Here is a 27001-nt window from a genome sequence, read left to right as displayed (position 1 = left end):
GTGTAAATGTTTGTTATCAGAAGGTAGCCATGAAACGCGTTGTTTGTAGTAGAATGACGTTTAATTACATCACTTGAACGATACGTTTTCGTCCGTCGACAGTAATGCGTTGTCACGATATTGACGATTTTTCACAGTATTCAACCGGAGGTGAGATAATTTGTCGTACGGCATCGGGACGCCGGACGTCCCACAGCGTCGTTCCCTCGTTTGTCACCTGAGAGGATATTAACACCATTGAAGTCTCCTCTGAATCATTACAAATCGCTCCTTCATCGACCACGCGCAACAATGCTTCGATTTACCTTGTGTACGACATTACCGCAGAAGATCGATTTCGAAGGGAATCGCGAACGACGTACCACAATTTTGTGCTTGTAAAGTTAGGGTGGATTTAAAAAAAGAATATTGGTTTGGTTATATGAATTTGTGTAATTTATTCGAGTGAAAGAATCTTTCTATTTGTTTATCAGGTATACATATGAACTATAAAAATGTTTTTCTATGTTAAACATATAATCAATTGTAACTTTAAAAACTGAAACGGAATTATTTACTCTGTTTTTGAATTTAAAATAAAAAAAGACGTATTCTGAATCTTCGAACATATTCTCACTATATGTATAAATAAAATAAAGCTGACATATATTTGTAAAAAAAAATAACGTTCGTTAAATAATACCTTGATTCTTATTTTATTGTACACCTAATATTGTATATGTAAATATTTTCTACGATTTATTTGCTCGTATGAAAAAGTTAGGATATCATTTCTTAAATGATAAAACAACATATCACAGTTTTTATATAGCATCGGGTGTTTCCGTTTTATCATCTTTTATTCCGTCAACAGAGTTTGCATCTTGCCCTTCGCTTTTCGAACATTTCTCATCGTTGTTAGTATTATCGATTTCCGCAGAATTTTCCTTCTCTGTAGCATCCGGTGAATCGTTTGAATTTTCCACTTCTGTATTACATGCAGCGTACTGCGCTGCCTGTGCTTGCGGAGAGGTATCGAATTTTAAAATTTCACGCAGTGCCATTGTCGCGTACGTAGAAGACTTTAAGGACATTTCGATAATTAAAGCTTTATACTGTCCTTCTGAAAATGTTAAAATTTTATTTAAAAATAAATATTCAGTGAAACAAATGAATTAAACATCAGTTATAATTTTTACCTGGTTCATCTTTTGGTGGTGTCGACTTTCTCATTTCATCAATATCACACATGATAAGATCACTATGTTTTTCTTTATAATGCATAATTTTCCATGATAAATTTGATGGGATTTGTAATATCTTTCTGTAAGTACCTCCCAAACTATATTTTCTGAAAGTGAAGTTGACAAAATACAAATACTTGTATTAGAAGAATCAGTATACAGAGCTATTTTCCAACAAACTTACTTATTCTTTTGTCTAAGGTCTGTTGTGAGTCCGTCTTTTGCTAAGAACTCGTCGAACCAAGGTTTAGCATAAGGTGGATACGTAACTTTCCACCCAACTTGTGGCATCAGTACATCTGCCAATGTATAGTTAGGCAAATCTTCTTCCTTAAGAATTTTTACTGGAGAGAGATTATATAAATCTTCGCATTCACTTTCCTCGGTAGTAGTTTTACTTTTCTCTGTATTTTCGTCTATTTTCAAGCAACTTTCTGTAGCACTTGTTATTTCTTTAATTGAGGTAGACGTTGATTCTGTAGATACTTCGGTTGCCTCGTCCTCCTTTACTGAATTTGCACAGGATTCATCTTCTAATTTATCCGTATTTTCATTAGACTCTGCAGTATCTTCAATCACGCGTTCGTTGTCGCTGTCGTATACAGCTTCATCATGGTCTCTTTGCTTTGTATTATTTTCATATACTAAATCTCCTACTATAGGTTTCGTTCCAAATTCTTTGATTCTTCTCGATACCATGTGGTTCCAGACGTAACTTTGATACGCGTGAATATACATTAACCGAGTATTTCTTGGTACTGAATCTAGAGCTCCTTGGGGATTGTTATTTCCAGATGTATAAATTCCTTTTAAAAGAGCAGCTTCTATTTTATCGGATCTTTTAATCTTTTTATATGCAGCATATGCATCTTTAGTCATTTCATATATTCTTCTAGCCTCTACTAAATCTCTATCTTGTTCCCCTTCTCTTGGTTTCAAAATTAATTCAATTGCTTCATTCCATTTACCTAATTTTAACACATATAACACATATTCTTGAATAATAATTTAGTAATTGAACTGTATATAAAATTATAGACAATTTGAAAAAGATTGTATCGTCGGAATCTTTCAAATTCAAAATATAATTACCCTGAAGTAAAGTTTTGCCTATTTCATAAGTTGGAATGGCAGCTACAGTACCAAATCTTTGTAGACCATAATAATTAATAAATCCCTGGTCTCTTAAAGAGGTCATTGTTTGCTCAATTTGTTCATCTGTTCCACTGACATTTCTCAAAGCAATTCTAAAATGATTACCACTAAGCATTCCCAATTTCAAAGGTTCTTTCACAAACTTAAAATTCCCTACATATGCTCCACGTACACATTTTGCTGCTCTTAATATATCTGATGGTTCCACTTTTCTTAAACTAACCCACTGAGTAGTCCAAGCCCTACGATCTTTCATGCCAGCATAATTAAAATTATTTGGCTTCATACGTAAGTTCATAGCTAACTGATTCAAAGCATCCATAGTATCCATATTTACTTTGTGCAACAAAAAATAACAATATTCTCCATCCCTGTTTTTCCAATCTTTACGATTGTCTCTGTGAAATATTTGACCTAGTAGAGAAAAATAACATTAGTATACTATGATAACCATTATTGCAGGGACAAATGTTTAACATACAATCTCTATTATCCTTTTTACGAGGCAAAATCATCATAATTTTCTTATTATCTTTATCTATGGTTTGACTAACAACATCTGTCACTTTTTTAGCAATTGCATGAATTGCTCTACGTTGATCTTTATCCACATTTGTTACATCAATTTCTATGGATGATGTTTCTACATCTTTTAAAGTCTGTAACTGATCCCATATTGTATCTGGGACAGATGATTTTAAATCTTCCAGATTTTCATTATCTTCTGGTTGTGGTGGAATATCTTGATTAGTTAACTTAGCTATCTCTCCGTCCAAAGCAATTTCATTGACATGAAAATCTGTATATCGTTCTTTAATTACACCAGAAAATCCCTGATCACCAATATATTCTGTAATACTAACATCGGATTCTCTTAACCGATTTCCAACTTTCAGCTTCTTTCTTCCACCATCCTGTTGAAAGTTTGACCAGTTACGCTTAAATGGCTTTCGACCAAAATTATCATTTCGATATCCTTTTAAAATAAAATCAGATAAAAAAAATTGATTACTCTTTTGTACATACATAATTTTAAACAATTAGCAATAGAATCTTACCAGCGTGATATGAACCACGATTTCGTTTATAGTTAGAATTTGCTCGCCAATCTTTTTTAAAATCTCTATGATATTTTTCACGCGTGCTATCTGCTTCAGGCCCGCATGCAAGTCCACTGTTTTTAGAACTATTTTCTGAATCAGTAGCTTTATTTGCCATTTCGGACATTGCCTTTTATTTAAATTCAATATAGAATTCAATTAGCTTTTACTTTGTTGCTTACAAATCTTTTTTCTTTTCGAAATTCTGAAAGTAACCGGTTCAATTTTGTTACAGATCCACGTCTATACCAACTTGATGTATTTACAGAGCCATAACCAAATCGACAACACGTGCTACACAGTGTTTCTCAACCAAAAATATACTTCAAATATAATATATATAATGTATGTTCCTATATTTGTAATTGCGAATAAAGTTATAAAAAATATAATTTATTAATCAAAAAGATTCATTTTAATAAATGTGTATTCATTAAGTTATAAGTAATTATTTATAATTGATATATTAATATATCGAAAGAATATTTTTATAAATTATATAACAATTTTTTCTACGTTATTTCGTATTCGTATGGAGTTAAATTTAAAATAAATTCGAGAGATTAAAGAACAATCGACATACATTGACAGTACTTGTAAATGTATGAGCCATATCTATATAGATATAGCGATGTTCCTGCCTGTGTTGTAATTGCAACATTTGGTTGTCACAAAACTTGAATGGGATTCATTATCGTTAAATAAGATTTCTTCCGGAAGATTTTATACTTAACAACTTCAAAATGATCATTAAGAAAATAGTAACACCTAATATCTTCCATAAAGTGAAACAGCTAGGTAAGTTGCGTTTAAAATTTGGAAAGATATGTAAATTCCTACTCTTTACATAATCTTGATTGACTATTTTTGCTAACATTGAAATAACCTTATTAGCACACATTTGTTATACGTTTTACTCGATGTTATGCTATTTAATTTATTATATTATAATAAAAGATAGAATGTAAAATGCATGTACAATAAAATAAAATATTTATTTATAAAATTAATTTCAATTTGTTAGATATGTATATCAATTTATGTTATGTTTCAAGTACTCATGTAGGAAGTAGCAATGTAAATGACTTTATCTTTACAGAATCACTTTCTAAAACTACTCTTTTTGCAAACTCGTGTAAACCACCTCAGTTTGGCAGAACATCAACAACCCTTACAAATTTTAAACAATGTTTAAATTCTAATGCTACAAAACATGAAACTAAGTACTGTTTGACAAAGGTAATTTATTACATTAATATTTTTTTATTTCAATTATTTCTACAAACTTTAATATCATAAATGTTGTTTTTGTAGTTTCCAGTCAATGGAACTGTTAGCACTCAATTTAATCGAAAATCAAGTGGAATTACTGGTGATCATGTACGTCTCTGGGTTTTTGAAAAAATTGCCTCAGCTGCACTTCCTATTGTAATTCCTGCTGCATTAATGATGGAAAATTCTATTCTGGATGGACTAATGTCTGTTCTAATTGTAATGCATACGCATTGGTAAATATTCACTTTTATATCTTAATGAGATTTTTTATAATAAGCTTTCACATTAATATTTAGATTAATATATAACTCGGTAATGTAATCCTGTTACACTATAATCTTTCTTTTAATAGGGGTCTAGAGGCAATGGTTACAGATTACGCACGTCCTATTATCCTTGGACCAGTATTACCAAAAGTTTTGCACATTTCATTAATAATCCTTTCAGCAGTTACACTTTGTGGATTGTTCATACTTATAAATGATGGTCCTGGTGTTTCACGGGCTATTAAAGATTTTTGGGCTATTGGTAAAACACCACCAAAGAAGGAGGCATCTGCTGAGGAGTAATTGTAATTTTAACACTTTAATAGATGATTAATTTAGGTACTTTATAATCATATTGTAAATTATTTCAGAATAAATTCTTTATCCTTAAAGATGTATAACATTCTTTTATTTCATAGATGTATAAAAGATATATAAAGCATAGAATTAAATGATTTGTAGAATTATTTAATCACCACATAACTGAAAAAAGATTTATTTATTTAATAACAGTGTAAAACAGAATAAGTACAATATTCACATTTACCATGTAATACATTGGTAATACAATTTTTACAACATACTGATTTTACATACATTATTATTTTTAAGAAACAACTTGGAACTCATTCAGTTATTACATAACTTAAATATTACTTTCCATCTGATTTAGCAGCTTTATCTATGAAAGTTGCAAGTTTAATATCTCTTTGTGATAGACCATTCACATCATGGGAAGACAAAGTGATATTTACTTTATTGTAAACATTAAACCATTCAGGATGATGATCCATTTTTTCAGCTTGTAATGCTACTCTGGACATAAAACCAAAGGCCTAAAAATGTAGAAGAGAAATATATTTTCTACAAGTAAATAAAACAAAGAATTAAATTTTTTTAAGCTAGCTTATACCTCATTAAAATTTTTAAATAGGAATTCTTTGTATATGGCATCTCTATTTTCTTGAACAGACCAACCATTTGTTAATAATGGTTTTAAGTCATTCTCTCTTTGTTCTTGAGTAAGCTTCCCCTAAAAGTCAAAGATTTTTATGAAGTTTATGTCTAGTTACATTTTATTGAAAATAAGTAGTAATTTATTGTAAAATATTTCTTTTACATAGGTCATAAACTACTATTTAAAAACGAAATAACTTTTTAAATAATTAGTTAATTAGAATTTTAAGAAAATCTTAGAGTGAAGTATTTCATAAAAATATACGAAAAAAAATAAATTTTAAAACATAAAAACGGAATATTTTCATCATTTCATTAATCAAGCATAAATTTTACGTAATGTAATTTTTCAGTGATGTAGTTATTGATCTGTAACTTCTATCACTATTTTTTTTTTAATCTCAACCACTTGTTACGCCCAAACTACGGGAAAATCGTCTCTACACGATATACATATTTTAAAATTTATTTTTTTATTGTAAACAACAGAAATTACATATTGAACTAAAAATGACTTAAAATGGTACAAAATTTAAATGAAAAACATTCACGAAATAGTTAAAATCTATTCAGTAGAAATAAATTCTCGATCGAGGTATGTTGATAATTTTTTTTGTATCACTGTACAATACTAGATATTCCTTTAATATTTTATATTATACATTTATCACAATAAACTTACCATTGTCTTTTTTTTTAAACCAGGAGCAGATACGCTTCTTCGATTGAAAATCTGGAATATTTTCTCCCGAAGAATCCCCCCACCATTAATGTAACGCATGCGCGTTAAAGTAGCCATGAAACTTTCCTTTTACTTGATTGCGTCGCAAAATTTATGTATCAATAAATTAATGAATATGTAACGATAATGCAACAAGTGATTGCTAAAGACTACATCCACGAACTGTTTACTAAAAATTTAAAATAAATGGATTATAAAATTGCAAAATGTATTTATGAATGAAAACTAAATTTGTATATGTTACGATCATAACCTTACCAACCAATTCGTTTCATCCCGTGAATTTATATGAAAACATTAAATAATACTTTACCATTACAAATTAGTAGACAATTTCTTGGTTTCACAGTTAAAAACATTACATATACACTGTATATGACTTGTAAGGATCAATGCAGTTATTTGGAAGTTAACCTCGCATATACAAAATACGACTCGCAAAATTAAAAGTAGATTTATTTAAAATTGTTACAGCTTTTGCTTACAGATATTTTTTTATTAAATTAGGAATTCTTTATCAAATAATTTGACTCTCATTGTTTTGCTTTAAGCCAATAAAATTAGAATTAATTTGATTTTTTCGAAAATGGAACAAGTGGCGCCATCTCTCCGGCGAACAGGGTGAACTACACACTTTTGAAACTACAGTTTCATTAGTTCCCTCATTCTACCGCTAGATGGCGACGTTTAAGATATTTTAAAAAAAACGCGCAAGTTTTCATTTGAATAGTTCAATACGTGATCACTAGGCAGCGTTAACAGCATCGTTTTGAGATATTACCCGCGAAAACACGTTTGAATTAAACATAAGGATGCAGCTTCCAAAGCTTGTACACTTATGCACTTCATTTCAATTCAAATTCAAAAACTTCCGACTCATTTAAGATAGAACTGAGCAATAACTTTATCCAGAAAAATTATTAAAAATGTACGCATGTAAAAACTATTAGAGAAATGTATTCGGTAAGTCACTCTACTCGATAGGGCAAATAGCAAAAACACCAGACGCACCATAGACGAAGGAAAATAAAATACACTGAAATAAAATCAATTTAATAAAAAGATCTGGAAGCGGGAGACCCGCTTCAAAATAAACGTACACGTGAGAGATCGATATTATATTTATATTTATAAAATTATTCATCATTAGAAAGCACATATGATCTATCTATATGACGTAATTCACTACGCACACACGCGTACAAGCGTGCCTACGAGCGCACGCACGCACAAAGAGAAAAAAAAAATACACTCAGAGCCACACGCACACCGTGAAATCATTCATTCCGTAGCGTACGCACGCGTAAGCACACACACGCACACGCATACATACATATGCACAAAACAAGCACACATTTGCATACACACACACGCGCGGGCATACATACACACGTATGTGGGCGCGCGTGCCCGCCACACACACATACACATTACGTCACTGTGTGAACGGCGACGCACGACTAACGAAACGAGTATACATGTCTATGTATGCACGTGTACATATTCAGAGTACCTCACGAATGTGTTTTACAGGGATTTTAATCATTTTTTCTTTTTTTTACATTACGCAAAACTTTGTAACTGCTCGAATAATTGGAAGAAAGTGCAACAGAGATGAGCAGGCCAGTGTCATCACAGTAATGCCGTATCGTGTACCACCGCGGAAAAGTATCTTCGTGTCACAAACTCATCTTTTTTTCTTTTATTCATATACATTTACATATATTTATATATATACTTCTACTTCATTCTTTCGCTTTCGCTCATCTAGTATATACGTGTACATCTCCCACTGGGGTATACTTTGCCCCCGATTTTTGTAATCTTATCAACCCCCGAATTCTTACGATCTAAACAAATGTATCCTTAAGAACGTTAACGTTTCTCATTAAAATCCATTAATCGCTAAAACGCTCGTAAAATTGCAACTAATAAAAACAGAAAAGAAGAAATAATCGTAATAATAATAATAAGCGAAAGAGGAAACGAATTATTCGCCCGTTCGAAACGCTCGATCGCGTTAAACTCGATCGACGATCAACTCCCCGCATTAATAAAAAAAAAAAAAAACAAAACAAAACAAAAGGACGTGAACGTACCATATGCGATAAAAAAAAAGATTAACGAAAGTACGTACACGCGGAGAGATACGATAAAATGAAACACCGGGGAGAATGGTAAAAATTCATCGTCAATCAGCACGTAACGACGTGCAATTTGGGTATAAAAACAAAACGCGTTTTAAAAAGAATAACTTACGTTCTAAGGGACACGGTCGCGTAAAAGGAGAAAAACAAAGATTTAACGCGTTCCTGGCGCGGGACGTGTGTCGCGACGGAAGTGACCAACGTGTACTTCCGTCGTCGACACGGTTCCGATCGGAACTCGTCGATCACGAAGACGGAAACGACGAGTTCTCGCTTGTGTCTACCTCGTGGCAATTTCTTCCAACTTTTTCATTCATTGTTTCATCGTTTTACCTCGATCTCTTTTATTATTCTCTTTTTTTTACTCATTTTTACTCACTTTTTTAGTTACTCTTTCATTTTAATAATCGTCGGTGAACATCCTGGAAAAATAAGACACTTGCGTGAGATTTCTTTCATATGCATGTAAATAATATACATATATACACGCCGATTAATTTGTTGTCGCGCGGCGTGTGTATATACATATACGAATAAACGTGAAAAGACGTATTTCTTCCATCTTTATTTTTTCTTTTCGACTATCTTTCCCTCTCTCTCTCTCTCTTTCTCTCTCTCTCACTTTCTCTCTCTCTCGTTCGCTCTCTCGATTCGTTCCGTTTCTTTATATCGTTTTTTTTTTGTTCTTCCTTCCCACACGATTCGATCAATGCAACAACAGATGTTCGAGAAGTAATTTTTAGTGTGCACTTCTAAAGACTCAAAGGAGAATTATCGAGCTATGCAAAATAGAAGGATTGATCTCCATATTTTTTTTTCCTTTTCATCTTCACACGTATACATATATAAATATACCGTAAATTTATATACCGATTATATATAAATAATCGGGCAGAATTAGTTATATATAACACGCTATATAAATCCCTATACACATGTACACACATATACATTTATACAACGCGCCTGTATACATGTATATGTATATAAAGGTACTCTTACTATTGAATAGAAATATGCATATTCCAAGTGTTCAATAATATCAATATCGATATAATAATAATTATTATACAATAATATTAATAAAATAATAATAATATTAATAATAATAATAATCCTTAATATTATAATAATATAGTAATTGCAACAAGAATATTGGTAATAGTGATAATGATGATGTCAATAATAATAATAATAATAATAAAATAATAATAATATTAATAATAATAATAATAATAGTTATAATCATATTAACAACAACAAGTATTCTTTGTCACATTTTGGTTGCAGATTCTTACAATCACAAATATATTATTCATAAATGTAATAGTCAAAAAGGATCATTAAATTAAGAGAATACGTGAAATAGTGCTCTATTTGCTTCTTTCTTATCTTCGTCATCTTCTCATCATCCTCTTGTGTACAATAATTAAACCTATAAATAGTTCTATGTTCAACAGCCAGTGGTATAGTAAAGTATACCTTTGAGGTACCTACGTAGTTTCTTTCAGTGATACCAAATACAATACTGACGGTTCGCGTGGCAACCCTTTCAATCGGATTACAAGCGGCCGTCAGTCTAATCGTGTCGGTATTATATTTATATTTATATTTTCATATATAATATATTTATATATTTATATTTATATTTATATATATTTATACTCGAATATCGTCCGAAGCTGGGATGCCCCGAGAAAGGCATTTCTTTCTTTCTTTCTTTCATTCTTTTTATATTTATATATTTATATATATTTATGTATATATATATGTATATATATATAAAATAATGGTCATCGCGATGTCACGCCATGTGCTCCCCGCGCTCTACTTCGATTTCTTTTCAAATTAAATGTTTCTCCGTCGTTTCTCGCGACCGAATGATCGATCTACAGAGATCGTTCGATCCCGTGACGCTCTATTATCCCTCGGGACAAGATCCTTCCGAAATCGGAGACACGAATCGTCGAGACCGTTCGATGCAAACGGGAAACGGAAACTTTTGGTCCTTCGAGTTTCGGAGCAAGATATAAAGACGCGCTGGACTCGTTCACGTCGCGAAGCTCCATTTTGATTGTTGTCTCTTAAAATGACTTCCCGTTGTTGTTTATTTATTTTTTGACATCAAATTCCAGCGCGTTAAGGCCACGGAGAGCACGGCGCAGCGGCCTAAATTTTCTCGCAATTTTGTATTTGGTGATACGTGTCTGAATACTGACTTCGTGTGTATACGTGTGTGTCCCGTGTATGTATGTGTGTGTATTTGTTTGTTGCGGCGTTTTACATATAATACAATTAGTATCCATTACGTATAATAGGGTGTATATTTTGCGTCGTACACACGCGGATCGATTTTGCACTTGGCGGTTTTCCTTCGTGCCGTATGTGACCCGGTCTTGCATCCATTTTTTTTCACGTCTCTAGCTTCAAACGTATATTACATAGATCCCTTTAGTCTTCAAACCGTTGGCCTGCAGTCACTCGGACAACAGTTTCTGTAACAACGACGACTGGTTCACCTTTGGATCACCTCGAGCCACTTCCTCCATAGAAGTCTGCAAAATGAATTCCCTTTTATTAGCGTACAATCGTTTTCTAGGATTTGTGAATTTAACCCTTTGCCTGTTAACCCTGCAATTGCGCTTATAAATGTAGCGTGAAAGGTCGCGTGAATGACAAGCGTTATTCGTTATAACACGATGAATGTACCGATAACGAAAATAAAAATGTACTTCGAATAGCATCACTATTGCCAGCTATTATCCTTAGGAAGCAAAGCTTCGATTTAATTGTTGACTGGCAACTTAACTCTATTTCAAGGGATTACATTTATTAATCAACAGCGTAAAAACAGATTTACATTGTAATAACAGCCATTTTAATTACAGGCTCTTTGGTCGCGAAATGTATTGTAACAAGTATCGTTAGTTAACTTAGTATGATGATTCTATATTATCTGTAGCAAATACCAATTACTTTCTGTTATTAAATCTTTGAGGTTATGTTTCATTTCTGTAAATCATATACCGGTAAATGGGTAAATTTATCGAACACTACAATAAAAATAAAAAGAATCGAAGGTAGACGATGGACCTAATATTCCACTTTCTAATTCTCAATTACAGAAAATAATGCATAACAATTATAAATATTTTCTTTAGGGTTACTATTTGCTCATCTCTGATCGAAAGAATACTAACAATTTATTAAACAAAAAATAAATATTTTTTTCGATGCCATTCGCGCAACCACTCCAGGGGTTAAGAGCCTCACTAGATTCGACAAATGAGATAATTTTGATTCGTAACGTTAACAAAATTTTGATCTTCAACAGTAATTTACAGAATTTTCGTGACAAATTATCGTTTGACGGCCAAATAGATGGCATTCGACCAGTGAGCTCGTAAGGCAAAGGGTTAAGGACACCGTAATCCATTTTCTTTTTATAACTGTTTCATCGATTCAGAATGTAGGGAACGTTGGAACACTGTGCAACGTGTATTGCAAGTCTTGGAAAAGTATTAAATTATATGGTGTAACGTATACTCTGTCGTTATTATGCAACGCGTTACTTGAGAAAATCTGTTTGTTTCTTTTGCTGCTAGGCTATGTGTAACGATGCAGACATTTTTATTCTACTTTATTTGCATAAAAATTTCATAACTGTATTATAAAACAGGAGAATGTTAGGTTTTTACAGAAATTTGACATGTCATTTTTTTTTCTTGTTCTTAATAATTATTTAGTTTGGTAACGAGTAACATTATTATTCTTGTGAACTTAATTTCAGTATAAGATATCTATTCAAATGAAGCTACATTTTTATGACTGAAAAATCGACAATTCAGCACGCAATATCGCGTGATTTCACAGTTAACGACAGTGCAGTTGCGGAAGTATTTAACCGAATTAAATGAATCTAAACATTCTATGCGTTATAAAATATTACTGTTATTTTTTCCAAAATCTTGCATTTCTAGCATCTGACCAACATTGCCAACACTCTTATTCAGACACCGTGAATATTAAATAATTTCTACTATTCTAAATAAGTAACATAAATATCGAATAGTTTGTTCAACCTGAATTTATTCCTGAGCAGAAAGCACGAAAAATGACACGAGATAAACTGGGAAATTTGAAAAAATTTATAAGTTTCGAAGCTTATAATTTAAAATCTTGCAAACGAGAATCTACGTTTCTATTAAAAAAAACCGATTGAAGAACCATTTGAAATTCTGAATATTCACGGTATCGTAACTAAAAAAAATATAAGGAAAAATAGAAAGAAAATCTCGACAAGTTCTCGAGTCGATCGCGAAACCTGATAAAAAATAAAAAGGAAAAAAAATTGCTCCAGCGGAGGCAAACGCAAAGTCAAAACTCAAAAAGAGAGACTATACTGAAGCCACATATGTTCGCTACACATCCAATGTTCCAATGCACACCAAAGGCCGCTAATCTAATGACGTTAAAAAAAAATAAGAAGAGAAAATAGAGAATCACACCGACGTCGCGATTTAACCGACGACCTTAACGAATAAAGAAAGAAATGGAGCACTTGTTTACGCATCTATCTTTTCTTTCTTCCTGTTTAAAAAACAAAGCAGTTATTTTGCAGAACGTTAAAAAGCTACTACATTACGAACATCTCGTAGTGTTGAAAGAGTATCAGGTTTGCTTGCTTCCTTTAGCTTACGCAGGCACAATCTTTCAACTGGAATGCATGTAAGATAGAGAGAAAGAGAAAGAGAGAGAAAGAGAGCGGGAGAGAAAAACATAGAAGAATTTACAAGTAATAATTGCAGTCGATCGCGAATGCGTTTATGTAGATTGTACTAATTAATCGTCGATCGCTGAATGCTATTAGCGCGTTCAACTCGCAGCGATTACAAACTGGTTCGCGCTTTTTATTCCATCTTTCGAGACTTTTTGCGTTTTTTACGGATTCTTTTAGATGTATTTTTAGGTTCAACGCTTGTATATTTTATAGTGGGAAGATTAATAAATGTGTATTTGTACAAGTTAAGAATTTGAAATTGGGCGAAAAATGAAATTTCCTGGTTCCAAAAATGACAAAGAACCAAATTTCTAAAATTCAAAATTCCCTAAATCTCAAATTTTATAAATGCAAAATTTCTTAAATTCGAAATTCTCCAAATCCTAAATTTCTTAATTTCAAATTCCCTAAATCCAAATTCTCCAGATCCAAAATTCCCCAGATTCAAAATTTTCCAAATCCAAAATTCTCTAAATCTCAGATTCCCAAAATTCAAAATTCTCTAGATCCAAAATTCCCCAAATCCAAAAATCTCAAATTCCACAAATCCAAAATTTCTCAAATTCCAAATTTCCCAATTTTAAAATTCCCCAAATCCAAAATTCCCTAAAGTTCAAATTTCCCAAATCCTAAATTTCCCAAATCCCAATTTTCCCAAATCCCAAATTTCCCAAATTTAAATATTCCCCAAATCCAAAATTCCCTAAAGCTCAAATTTCCCAAATTTAAAAATTTCCCAATTCCCAAATTTCGCAATTCCCGAATTTCCCAATTCCCAAATTTCCCAAATCCCAAATTTCCCAAATCCCAAATTTCCCAAATCCCAAATTTCCCAAATCCCAAATTTCCCAAATTTAAATATTCCCCAAATCCAAAATTCCCTAAAGCTCAAATTTCCCAAATTTAAAAATTTCCCAATTCCCAAATTTCGCAATTCCCGAATTTCCCAATTCCCAAATTTCCCAAATCCCAAATTTCCCAAATCCCAAATTTCCCAAATCCCAAATTTCCCAAATCCCAAATTTCCCAAATCCCAAATTTCCCAAATCCCAAATTTCCCAAATCCCAAATTTCCCAAATCCCAAATTTCCCAAATCCCAAATCCCAAATTTCCCAAATCCCAAATTTCCCAAATCCCAAATCCCAAATTTCCCAAATCCCAAATTTCCCAAATCCCAAATTTCCCAAATCCCAAATTTCCCAAATCCCAAATTTCCCAATTCCCAAATTTCCCAATTCCCAAATTTCCCAATTCCCAAATTTCCCAATTCCCAAATTCCCCAAATCCAAAATTACCTAAAGCTCAAATTTCCCAAATCCCAAATTTCCCAAATCCCAAATTTCCCAATTCCCAAATTCCCCAAATCCAAAATTCCCCAAATCTAAAATTCTCCAAATCCAAAATTTCCCAAATCCAAAATTCCCCAAATCCCAAATTCCCTAAATCTCAAATTCCCAAAATCCAAAATTTCCCAAATCTAAAATTCCCCAAATCCAAAATTCCCCAAATATAAAATTCCCCAAATCCAAAATTCTCCAAATCTCAAATTCCCCAAATCCCAAATTTCCCAAATCTAAAATTTCCCAAATTCCATATTTCTCGAATCCAAAATTCCCAAAATCCAAGCAAAAACAATATACTCGCTACATTTCCAATTTAAAACAGGACAACTATTAGGTGTTCGAATTCAAGGAATCAAGTTTCAGCAGCACGAAAATTTGCATTAAAATCACTGTCGAGTTGAACGAGTTAATTCGCGCCAGTCATTCATTATCGATCGAAAATTATAATTTTAAATACTCCGCGCTACATTAATCACCGCTTGTCGACACTCGAATTAACAGATAATTTGACAGTCGATTTACCGACTAATCGGACGAAAATATTGACAGCTTCGATAAAATGTTAAATTTTTAACACACTGACTGCCGCAGACATTCGATGCCACAAATGTTTTATATGAAACACAATTTTTAATATCATTATAATAACACAGAACATTAAAAGAAGAAAATTAAAATTTCAAACTACCTGTTCGACTCCTCAAGAGACAGAATATTCAAACGCATATAAAACTGAACTGTCTCGACTGAAATAAGCGCGCGAATTTTAAAAATGAAAGAAAATAATTGGGAAAATACAAAACTTGAATTCTGAACGAAATATTAATAATTAAAAATTGCAATGCGTTTTGTAAGTTTTTACTGTGGCAGTTAATGCGATAAAATGATTGATATATTCGAATGTTGCATCTTCGACGCATTTCCGGTTTATCGGCGAACTGTCACAGTTCTGCCTCATGCAACGAGATAGTAAAAAAAAGAGCTTTATCCGCTTAGATGTCTATTTGGCTCACTGTGAAAAAGCATTACCATACTAAAATATACGTTACACGATACAACAATGCCAGTGTGATTAATACTGATTACTTCGAAATGAGCTGAAGCTTAACGGCACCATCACCCTGTAGAATAAAGAGGATACACTCTTTACGCTCGATACAAGATAAAATTCCTTCTTACAGGGGTTTACAAACGATGGTAAAAAGTGGCCTAATTTCTATCGAATTAATTCAATAATTTTAACGAACATTGCCTTTATGGCAAAAATCTTGAATATACGATTTTTTTTTTTGAAGTTCAAATTCAATTAAGTTGCTCAATTATTTTATTTTTATGGAAGATGTTTTTTAAAACTTTGTCTATAAAAAAATTTTTCTTTATCAAAAGTCTTCTAGTTGTTAAAATTATATTGTAGGACAATAATTTTAAAATACTTGGTTATCCTTTCTGTTTCGAAAATTGTATCAATGCTCTCTGTTTTAGTTCCTTGCATTAGTCTTACATGAACAAGAGAAATATTTGCGTGGTTACTTGCAGTTAATACAGTTTGAACAAAAAAATTAGTCTTCTGTGTACAGATGATAATCGATGAGATATACTCCTAACGAATTTGATCCAAGAATTCCGTCACGTGATAATTGTATTAGTCGATATGATACAATTGCAAACAAAAAGGTAAAAATATGATTCTTGCCACTGAGTGTAAAACTTCCAAATTTTCACCGAACACCGTTAAATTAATTTGGAACCAACATGTTTCTTCTTTTCGGTGTGGACAAATTAACGATATACCAGGCCCCATCTGCCATATTAAAAATTCTGTTAAACGTTCACTGATGAAACTGTACCAGTAGAATTGAAAATTGGCAGTCATTTAAAAATGACTGCGCATAAACGCAGCGAAAAACTTGAGAAAAAAAGATCGAAGAATAGTCACAAAACAAGCTGGCTTGGTGTATCCTTTCAACGTCCACGCAGTTCTCGATCGAGACAAGCTGATCGAAAAGTAAAGAAACGAAAAAGGGAAGAAGAAACAATAACAGAAGTTGTCCGCGAAATATCACGGTCCAGATATACATAATACACGCGTGTATCGAACGCAGCTACGTCTAAATAAGATCATAAATGAACGATATTACATAGTAAACGTCAAAAAATGACACATGCAAAGAGAGCGCTAAAATATCCCCTACAAGTTTTACGCTCAGTGCGTAGAGAGAAAAAAATATGTATATTATACAAATATACATATGTATACATGTATACATTTGTATGCATTGTATACTGTACTTGTATACATATATAAATATACACGTATACATATGTATGCATACATAAATATATACTGTACTTGTATACATACATAAATATACACGTATACATATGTATGCATACATAAATATATACTGTACTTGTATACATATATAAATATACACGTACACATATGCATATATAAATATATACGTACGCATGTGTTAACGTATACACACGTGCACATACGTAAATATATACGTATACATATGTACGCATAAATATAAATGTATACATCCGTACACATAAATATATATTGTATATACGTATAAATGTACGCGTATACATATGTACACATACATAAATACATATGCAAATGTATAATCATATAATCATTAAACATTTCGTGCACAATAAGTTCTGAAGCCAAGCGAAGAAGGGAAGACATCGCATACAAAATCAAGTGAAAATAAATAAAATAAATAATGATTAAAAAAAAGGTAGATAAAGTAAATAAGTAAATATATATAATATATACGTAAAAGTAATTGTCGGAAGGGTCTTACCCTGGAGGACGAGGGGGCACCTCCGGCACTCCCAATGGCCCAGCTCTTTGCAGGGCCATCGCTAACCACAGCCTCACCTAGTTAGGACATTGTAACAGTAGGCGTTACCACCAGTCTTTTATTACAAATTATGCGTTTTCTTACAAGAACCAGACTAGTGTGTCGAGCACACCTCTCCGAAACTATTAAAACCGAATCAGGTGTTCGGATCTTCGATTATTTTCCGAACTATCGTTCGTTTTCGCGATCTCTACGGGAATTTCAAGTAGAACGATTTTTAAGCTGACAATACGTTTTGACGACGAAATTTAGTTTAATTGATTACGTATCTTTCACGTATACTGCCGTTCATAAGTATTAGACACTTGTGAGTGGTGCGAAGTGAAAAATGAATGAGACATGAAAAATAAACGGTGGAACATAGATGAATGTACAAATTAATTTTTTATTTCAGAAAATTTTAATTCAAGTCACTGGGTTGTATTATGAGGGAACTTAACCCTCTCAGTGTCGAACATATTTCGTTGTTAACACTTGCAATTTGTTATTTTGTTCTCTTTAAAATTTCGTAAATATTCTTACTGTCTTTTCTGTCATTTTTTCTCAGACTGAATTACATCAAATCGATTTGATTCTAAGTTCGCGTTGCTAATTTATTCAACACTGAAAGGGTTAATGAAATCTCCGAGTGTGAAGGGTTAAAATAAGAAACTTGTTAAATGATTATTTTCACGGTTTTGATACGTTTAGTGTTAATTCACAATATTTATAATAATTTGTACAAGTTGTCAGAGGTGCTTCTGTTAGTTTATATTTGATATTTTTAATAAAACTGCAAATCTAAGCTGAACGATTACAAAGAAATCAGTACCGGAATTTCTAAAGTATTTAACTCAATAATTCTAAACGTTTTATATAAAAAGAATTTACTTGAAAAGAGATGATTTAAATTCATTAAAAGAAAAAACAGAAATTATATACAATTACTGATAAAATTTGAAAATTTGCAGGTAAAAATTGATCCGTAAAAGTGAAAGCGCAGATTTATGAACGGCAGTGTATAAAATTTCCATTCGAATCGAAAACCGTCTCCAAAAAATGTCCATCGGAATACTAATCGATACACGGCGAAAAAAGACGAAGTACAAAAAAACCTTAGAAAGCAGTTCTATAATTTCATTTACTGCTTCATCTAGACGAACCATTTATCGCTTTCGCAATTGCATAATTTCATAATATTTTTCCAGTAATTCAGTAACAAATTTCAATACTTTCACTGTTCTTCGAGATCGTTAGAATTCCATTACAAATACACGAAATGGTCGTTGAAATTTGTTACAGCGTAGCCGAAACAATTTCACAGAAAAATGAATACGAATGTTAGAACTCCTGTAATACTTTTTCACAGTTGTCAGAATTTTCGCAGATACTTTATTTACAAGCCGAAACGAGAAGAACAAACCGAGGTTCGCAATGCTATACAAGAAGAGAACGTGAGTTAGTATCGAGAGACCAATAATCCCCCCTTTAGTTTCGATTAATCCAAAATGAACGACCGTATATCTGTGTGAACCCAATCGACGCCTGACAATTTCGAAAAATGCTAATCGAACGGAAAAAAAAGGTTATGTACAAAGTGACTTCATTTTGAGTACCAATGGCGGCTCGCTTGTAGATGCACCCTCCTCTCGATATTAATTTAGCAAATAAAAAATATCTGATTCATTTAGGGTTTTATCAAGTTTCTTTTCATGTTTCCTTTTACACAATTTTAACAATTTTTTGAATCACCCCTAATTTTAGTTACGAGCCGCCACGAGTACCCTTTCCGTAAACGCGCATTAAAAAAAGGGGGTGAAACTAAAACGGTGAAGGTTCATTTCTAGTTATTTTTTCTAGCCACGTACCTGCAGGGGACATCTCGAACGTCAGACCAAGCGCTTCAAGATCGTCTTGAGATACTTGACCGGTGAGATTGTTCTGAATGTTGTTTGGTACCCTTTGTTGTTGCTGTTGCGTTCGCGCACCAACGATCGCTCTCAATTCTTGTCTCACGAACTCGGACGTGCTGCTCGCGTTTCCTGTGACAAAACGAAACGATATCCTGTCATTTCACGCGTCCATATAACCAAAGCAACAGACAACGATCCTCGTTCTCTTTGCTTCGAACGGATACAACAACGATACCTCGAGTGCGTTCACTCGTTGTTCGTCTCATATTTGTGCAAGCCGTTTACGTACAAGTTAGTCAAAGGTACAGGATGAATGCTTTATTACAAAATGCGGTATTTACAATAATATTGCAGTAACATCGGATAGATTGCAACTTATCTCGTAACAAACGCGTTCGACTGATTCGGCACATCCGTTCGCACGGATTTACCGTGATATTTAAGCACGATGAAGTCCTTAGGCGGAGAGACAGATAGAGAAGAAGAAACGAAAAATAAACAATTGTTAGAGAATAGGGTGAATATCACTGATTTCAGTAATTATGATACAGGGTGTTCGGCTACTGGTAAAGATAATTTCAGGGGTTAGTAGCTGGGGTGATACCGAACAACTTTTTCCTTTACCAAAATGTTGACTGAAGCTTAGTTTTCGAATTATTAAAGAAAAACACTGAGAGAGTGATGGCTTCGAGCCTGACGACTGAGCGTGATCGTGAACAAGTAAGTTTTTGCCGTGACCGGTCTTGATCACGTTCAGCCGTCAAAAACTAAGCTTCAGTCATCATTTTGGTATAGGAAAGAGTTGTTCAGTAACACCCCAGCTACCATCCTCTGAAATTATACCCATCAGTAGCCGAACACGTGTCAATGATCTGAATAATTTTACCGATACGTACAGACCTCGACATTTTGATATACAATTTAAATTTAGGTGTCTAAAATTTGCACATTTCGGAATCTGATATTATGGAACTTTAGATGCTTGACAATTAAAGGATTAAAAACCTTGAAAACTAATAAATTGAAAACCTTAAAAAATTGAGAGATTTAAATCATTGAAAACTAACAAATTTTTGAACTTGAAATTTGATGGACAGTTTATTCAGATAATTGACATTCATGACATATATCAAGATCCACTGAAATCGTCCAAGTTTACCCTATTCTGTATAATTACCAAATATTTTTGTGAGACGAAGCTTCGGGCCGTCGACTATTAGACATTGATCTACAATGTCGAGAATACTAACCTTCCTTGGGAAAAAGGCGATATAGCGAAAGGCGATATAACGGTTACTTAGCAATATTTTATTGTCGATCCCTATTTGAATACTTTGGGGTTTGTGAATTTAGATGTTTGGTAAATTAAGCAATTTGGACATTTTGGAATTTAAAAATTGGAAAATCTTGAAATTTAGAGACTTGGAAATTTTATATTGTGGAAATTAAATAGGTTTATAATTTAGAAATTTGGGGGTTTGGGAACTTGGAAAATTTGGAAATTTGGAAAATGGGAAAGTTGGCAAATTGGAAATTTGGAAAATGGGAAAATTGGAAAAATAGAACATTGGGAAGTGGGAAAATTGAAAAATCAGGAAACTGAAAAATTAGAGAATTGGAAAGTTAGGAATTTGAAAAATCAGAAAATTCGAAAATAAAAAATTTGTCAAGATTAGAAATTTGACAAGTTGCGAATTTGGAAGACCGGAAAAAATTTATTAAAATTTCTAAATTTGTAAATATAGAAATATAAGATTCTAAAAATTGTACAATCTGAAAATTAAAAATGCAGAAATTTAGAACGAAAAAATTTTCGAATTTGCAACTTTGAAAATGTAACCAAAATTAATGACAGATGCTTCTGTCCTTCAATTTGTTTAATCGAACGACAGGAGACCTTCCTTTCCCTACACAGCCTTTTTCCCTAGAAAATGCTAATGCACTCGACACAGTACACTGTGCTCAACGATGCTTAACATTGCATTTAGTGACGATGATTAATCACAAAAGCTCGATGCAGTTGGTACATGAAAAAATGCGTCGTTGTTAATACCTTCTTTGCTGTATCGTTACTTGAAAATTGTGGATTCAAACGGTGAACCTGGTTTATTATATATATATATTATGCGGATCAACATTTAGATTGGAGAATGATTAAAGTGGACTAATTACTCTTTTTTACATTCTGTACTTAGCTTAACGTAACTATATATTATATGTAGAACTGGTAAAACTAGATACTATCTATAGTATTTGTGATCGTTACGAGTCTCGAGTCTCGTTTAAAGAAAAAATTCTTATCTTTCTTAAACCATCGTGCTTCTTACTCAAAGATTCTTCGATCGTATATCGTATAAATATAGAAACTAAAGGATGCATCTACGTTCTTAAAATGTGCATACTGAAATATGTAAATGATAAAATAAATCGTAGAACTCTATTGTAGCAAAAAAAGAAATAAGAAAAGAATCGTCTGCGTTGATCATGCTCCAATTATAATTAAATACCGATCGAGTGGTTCGCAAATATAAAATAATTAGTACAAAAATTGCCAGTTGATCGGAGATTAATAACAGGAGAATACAAAGGGAAAGAAAACGTAATGAGATTGCGTGATACAACAAGCGTATAAAAATGAAAAACACAAAGTGAGTAACAACAAATTATAAGAGAAATATGAATAGGATATTAAACGCTTTTCGTGCGATAACTGAATTCCTGAATCTTGTGAACGTCATCTTTTACAATTATCTCTCTCGAAACGGATGCAAGTTGTGCTTAAAAATATTTTCGTATCGTTATGAAATATTTTTAAACTTGGACTCACAAATCGAACATTTTCACATACATATCAAATAGTGTTTAAATCCTAAAAATAACTGGAAAAATATATTAACTGCTTAAAACATTAAGATACAACGAGGGATTCTATTCTAATCGTTTAGCAATACTTGTCCTTATCGTTGTTAAATCACGGTTGTACAGGAAATTCAGTCTTACATGGAAACAGCAGTACGTATGTATTAGTTATTATAACACAAATTTTATATATGTGGTGCAAGTGATAGTGATGCTAATTTACGTGTTCCGGAAGTGCCGGAGGGTAATCACTAAACAGTGCGAACATATTCGGAAACGGAAATGGGCAATTCGTTATTGGAATTTACAATTTATTACCTCTTCGATTTTACCTTTATTAACAACGCTCGATAGCAACAAATTTCGCTAAGTTCTATTTTTAATAAATTATGTAATAACGTGACATTCGGTGTTTCTAAAATTGTAAATTTTAAAACAGCAATATGTATCGTAAGTTATATTAAAAATTTAAAAGGGTTCAATATTTCTCTTCGACAAAAAATATCAATTATTTTTGTTACGCATTAAATCATTGATCAAACTCTTCGCTGACTTTCATCAAACTCTTCGTTGACGTTCTTAATACAAAATGGCTGCCGACGTCGCCATTTTCCCCACGGCAGCAATTCTCTCCGATGTACGTTGAAAATTAAATTTTACATGTTCTTCGTAATATTATGAAATTGTAAAATAATTGTATACAATTGTACGTAAATATAACTATATACGATTGCGTGTAAATATATATAATTATAAATGTAATTGTATAATTTTCTAAAACCAATACAATGTTGCATAGAAAATACTTGCGCCAATTTTTCGTGCAATTTTAATAATAACATTTTAATGATAAAAGAATAAGAAAGTTTGCCCGCTTCCGTTTCCAGTCCACCTTAAACAATACAGTGATCTTAACGCATACGAATCATAAGAAAGATACCTAAAGAAAGATATGGTACAAAGGACAGTCTTTCCTACGTGACTTATCTACTAATATCATTACATAATTACTTCGATGTCTACAATCACCATAAGAAGAAAAAAAAAGAACAGGTGTAGTCTCTCTATCGCTAGGAAGAAATAGAGAGTGCAGAATCGAACGTCGTATCGCTGAAATTAGTGTGAAAGAAAGTGTGTGTCTTACATATGGGAATGAAGTAGTACGTATGACGGTACTTGGGAAAACACAGGTGTGAATCAATTTCTTCCGGAAACACGAGGCACTTTTTCTTACGTGTGTACAATGAACGTGGACTCGTGACAAGCATGATGTTGAATCAAATATTTTGCGTAAAAAAGAATCATGTGGCGGTTAGAAACAATTGTTATTTACAGAAGGGAGATTCGATGAGAGAGATTCTGATGAAGTTGAAGTTAGTTGACAAATTAATGAGATGTGCTTCTTTTCTTTGATTGCGTTTAAAAGATTCAAACGCGTCACTTTGGTGAATACTGGCGTACTACATTGAATTTTTTAGTGATATTGCGTACAGTAAAATTTCAGATTTTTTAAACACTCTGTTACTCTTTTTAACTGGGGCTTTGGAAGTGTGAACTGAATTTATTTTGCATTTTTAGATAAGGCTAATGAAGGAAATAATGTCTACTGATAGTATGAATAATTATAAAAATAATTCTCAAACATTGGAGACATTAATTTAATAGAAATTAATATGATTAAACGTTATTAAATATTATCAGATTATTATAACATGTTCGATTACAATAATTACATATTCGGTTTGTATATCGAACTTGCAGAAATGAGGTTGCGTTAATGCAAATTCTTACAATAAACAAATATAAACTACAGAATTTATAGAATTTACTTGTACGAATATCAACTAAAATTCTTCCACCCAGCAGTTACAGAAAATCACGTTTGAATCAGTTAAACAAAATGGATTCGCGTTTCCATAAAACACAATGAGCGAAGAGTACATTCCACGGAAATGATCATGATGATATGCAAATGTCAAACTATAAACAAAAGCACCATGCAACATTTAGCGCTATGTCGACAGGGTACGCTACTGCGTCCTAGGTGCACGATAGAATGCCAACCAAAGGAAAGAGATGTAACAATGATGATGACGATGATAATGATACCGATTAATTACAAATGATCCACAAGATAATATTTGCTCCGATGCGAGCAAAGTATGAAACGAGCAGTTGAACCATCGAAGCATGACGTCAAGGAATATCCAAGCAGGATGATCGATGTGACGATCCGAAATGACGAGGTCCCGTCAGGGTCCGAACAACACCATTTCCCCAATGTTTAACGCGAGAGGGATATTTGCAGGGCCAAATGACGGGGGCAAAATACATCGAACGAGAACGTTGGGAGGTCTAAGACGATCGTATTTACATGATTCGGTACACAACGATGAGGGGGTGGTGGATGGTGAATAGAATGATGTGCTTCCATGTACCAAACAATGTCACATGCCGCAGTCGGTCTCGTGATACGAGGTTGTTTAGATACAAAAACAGGGTCGTACGAGGGTGGACGGGGGTGTAATGATGACGAAGTGATGGTCACATGACATTAACTGGTCACATGACTTACCACCCAATTGGTGATTGACAGGATTACCGGGAGGCAGAGGCCTGGCATCCTGCGCGTCCCCAGGCCCTGACGAATAGAGTGGAACAGACGTCCGATCGTAACAGAACTGATTGTTCTGCATGTCAGCTGTGTTGATAGTATTGGCGGTCGTGTGGTATATCATAGAAGAATGTTGTTGGTTGGAGAAGTGTTGTTGGGTATTCGTTACGTTGTGTTGATTGTGAGTCGGTGTTGCCGGGTTGCAACCCGAATGTGGATGACTAGGTGAAAGAAGAGGTTGTTCCTTACTCACTCCGCCGTAGTGCCGGGGCGAACCGACCCCACCTGCAACATCAATCGTGTCTATCTCCTTGTTCCTTGCTTCTTTTCTGCGTTTTTTAGTTTTCAATTTTCTTTTTTATCTTTTACGCTTCCATGCTTTCGCGGCCTTATTCGAGCTAATACGCTTTTGGGGTTTTCTCTGATCGATTATGCGGTACAGTTTTGTCCAGGTACATTTGCGATATTGTGAGGGGAAGATGGAATAACTGATTGCGGTTTTATGCCCTTTCATTAATGTGTATTATACCCATTTTTAGTAGCTATCGATTCTTAAGATATAACTTATAAGACTTTATAATAAAAACCTCCTCTTAATTACTGAATTTGAATATTTTCTCTTTGCAACAGTATGGACATCCAATAGCATTCTGATACAAATAAATGCACAAGTTGCAAACATTAACTGAATTCCACCAATATATTTCAGAAATAATATGTACGTTTTGGATATTACTGTACACCAGTAGTACAGTAATATTGCTTGTAATATTGTAAATGTTTTTCGAGATCAGGCAAAGAACAAATATAATTAATATATTAATAATAACTTTTATAATGTGTATCTTTCACATCAACTATTCCACCTTTTCCCTAAAAAGTTTCTTCTTGGGTACATCTTGGATTTAAACATAAAAGCATTGTGCGAATTAACGTGAACAGTACGTTGTAAAAATATTTTATTACTTAGAAAATCAGTTTCAAAAATATATTCTATATTAAGCAAATTTTTTTTATGAACAATAGTTCCTTTAAATAATAGTTTTCTCTATGTACCAACTTTTGCAATTTCTCAATCTCACGATTAAAATTAACAAGCTGAAAACAGTAAAATAATATGAGTACATTAAACACCATCAATAAGTATACTGAATGTCAATATTTCTCTTCTATTATAAACATTGCTAAAGTGACTATAAAACAATCTACACTAATCACTGTGTTCACATTAATTTGCACAGTACTGTATCAGATTTTAAGTAATGAATTGATTCAACCAGTTAATTGGTTTCAGAAACAACGTAGAAAAGGTAACTTTATTTTGCGTGAAATTCAAATGAATATTTTTTTACTTGAATTGAGTATTTACAAAAATATTCCATTCCAGAAAAAAACAGCATGAATTTTCTATTCATACTTAATCTATGATATTTTTGTTAACAATTTATGTTAACAATTCGTCATTCATCTGCAATGTGTTAGGTCTGCAAGGTGATAAAGTTACGATTTGTACGGTGGCTGTTTCCAAAGATCGGAGATCCATAATTCGAAGATAAAATTTTGTGAAATTATCCTGACTTGATTCACGTTTCATCTAACACAAAGAGTAGCACTTGAAACACCAATATGATAAGAGAAAGTTTAGACATTTAGACTAAATAATATCTATGTACATCTATCTAATCTAATCGTACTTTTTCCATGTGAGAATATTGAAGAGAGATAGCGAAACACATACTTTAATCGATTCCATACTTACCTACTTAGAAAA

The 27001-nt window shown here is 32.8% G+C and overlaps 4 protein-coding genes across 23 annotated transcripts in view; 1 reads left to right on the top strand and 3 right to left on the bottom strand.

Moving 5' to 3' along the window:
* Positions 1-412: 412 nt before the first annotated feature.
* Pus7 (pseudouridine synthase 7) lies at positions 413-3788 on the bottom strand. The gene is made up of 6 exons (XM_012294325.2): positions 3437-3788; positions 2860-3354; positions 2316-2792; positions 1408-2191; positions 1179-1330; positions 413-1102 (listed from the first exon to the last, which is right to left on the bottom strand). The coding sequence occupies exons 1-6, from the start codon at positions 3603-3605 to the stop codon at positions 804-806; spliced, it is 2376 nt and encodes a 791-aa protein (XP_012149715.2). The 5' UTR covers positions 3606-3788; the 3' UTR covers positions 413-803.
* Positions 3789-4015: 227 nt separating this feature from the next.
* On the top strand, positions 4016-5411 carry SdhD (succinate dehydrogenase, subunit D). Its single transcript, XM_003707117.3, has 4 exons — positions 4016-4276; positions 4578-4717; positions 4793-4986; positions 5106-5411. The coding sequence occupies exons 1-4, from the start codon at positions 4222-4224 to the stop codon at positions 5320-5322; spliced, it is 606 nt and encodes a 201-aa protein (XP_003707165.2). The 5' UTR covers positions 4016-4221; the 3' UTR covers positions 5323-5411.
* An 88-nt stretch (positions 5412-5499) lies between these two features.
* Positions 5500-7615, bottom strand: Pcd (pterin-4a-carbinolamine dehydratase). Its single transcript, XM_003707128.3, has 4 exons — positions 7032-7615; positions 6659-6887; positions 5933-6052; positions 5500-5855 (listed from the first exon to the last, which is right to left on the bottom strand). The coding sequence occupies exons 2-4, from the start codon at positions 6773-6775 to the stop codon at positions 5673-5675; spliced, it is 420 nt and encodes a 139-aa protein (XP_003707176.2). The 5' UTR covers positions 6776-6887; positions 7032-7615; the 3' UTR covers positions 5500-5672.
* A 135-nt stretch (positions 7616-7750) lies between these two features.
* Positions 7751-27001, bottom strand: part of LOC100877371 (uncharacterized) — a 197961-nt gene continuing 178710 nt past the window's right edge. For 17 of the 20 annotated variants that reach the window (XM_076537764.1, XM_076537645.1, XM_076537410.1 and 14 more), the window contains 4 exons: positions 25192-25515; positions 19713-19886; positions 17806-17882; positions 7751-11420 (listed from right to left, as the gene is read on the bottom strand). In XM_076537764.1, coding sequence (XP_076393879.1) covers positions 11343-11420; positions 17806-17882; positions 19713-19886; positions 25192-25515 — 653 coding nt within the window. In that variant the 3' untranslated portion in view covers positions 7751-11342. The remainder of the gene's footprint in view (positions 11421-17805; positions 17883-19712; positions 19887-25191; positions 25516-27001) is intronic. The other 3 variants (XM_076537730.1, XM_076538094.1, XM_076537859.1) reach the window with 3 other exon arrangements.

The sequence above is a fragment of the Megachile rotundata genome, chromosome 1 (genome assembly GCF_050947335.1).
Source record: "Megachile rotundata isolate GNS110a chromosome 1, iyMegRotu1, whole genome shotgun sequence".
NCBI lineage: Eukaryota > Metazoa > Arthropoda > Insecta > Hymenoptera > Megachilidae > Megachile > Megachile rotundata.
This window is presented reverse-complemented; position numbering and strand designations above follow the sequence as displayed.

Excerpts from the sequence above, each read along its gene's own strand:
- Pus7 (XM_012294325.2), bottom strand. The coding sequence starts at position 3,605 with ATGTCCGAAATGGCAAATAAAGCTACTGATTCAGAAAATAGTTCTAAA. Across the intron at positions 3,355-3,436 it reads TCGTGGTTCATATCACGCTG|GATATCGAAATGATAATTTT; the intron begins GTAAGATTCTAT and ends TTATTTTAAAAG. Across the intron at positions 2,793-2,859 it reads TAAAAAGGATAATAGAGATT|GTCAAATATTTCACAGAGAC; the intron begins GTATGTTAAACA and ends TTTCTCTACTAG.
- SdhD (XM_003707117.3), top strand. The coding sequence starts at position 4,222 with ATGATCATTAAGAAAATAGTAACACCTAATATCTTCCATAAAGTGAAA. Across the intron at positions 4,277-4,577 it reads CCATAAAGTGAAACAGCTAG|AATCACTTTCTAAAACTACT; the intron begins GTAAGTTGCGTT and ends TTATCTTTACAG. Across the intron at positions 4,718-4,792 it reads CTAAGTACTGTTTGACAAAG|TTTCCAGTCAATGGAACTGT; the intron begins GTAATTTATTAC and ends TTGTTTTTGTAG.
- Pcd (XM_003707128.3), bottom strand. The coding sequence starts at position 6,775 with ATGGCTACTTTAACGCGCATGCGTTACATTAATGGTGGGGGGATTCTT. Across the intron at positions 6,053-6,658 it reads GTTTAAAAAAAAAGACAATG|GGGAAGCTTACTCAAGAACA; the intron begins GTAAGTTTATTG and ends TTTGACTTTTAG. Across the intron at positions 5,856-5,932 it reads TATTTAAAAATTTTAATGAG|GCCTTTGGTTTTATGTCCAG; the intron begins GTATAAGCTAGC and ends CTACATTTTTAG.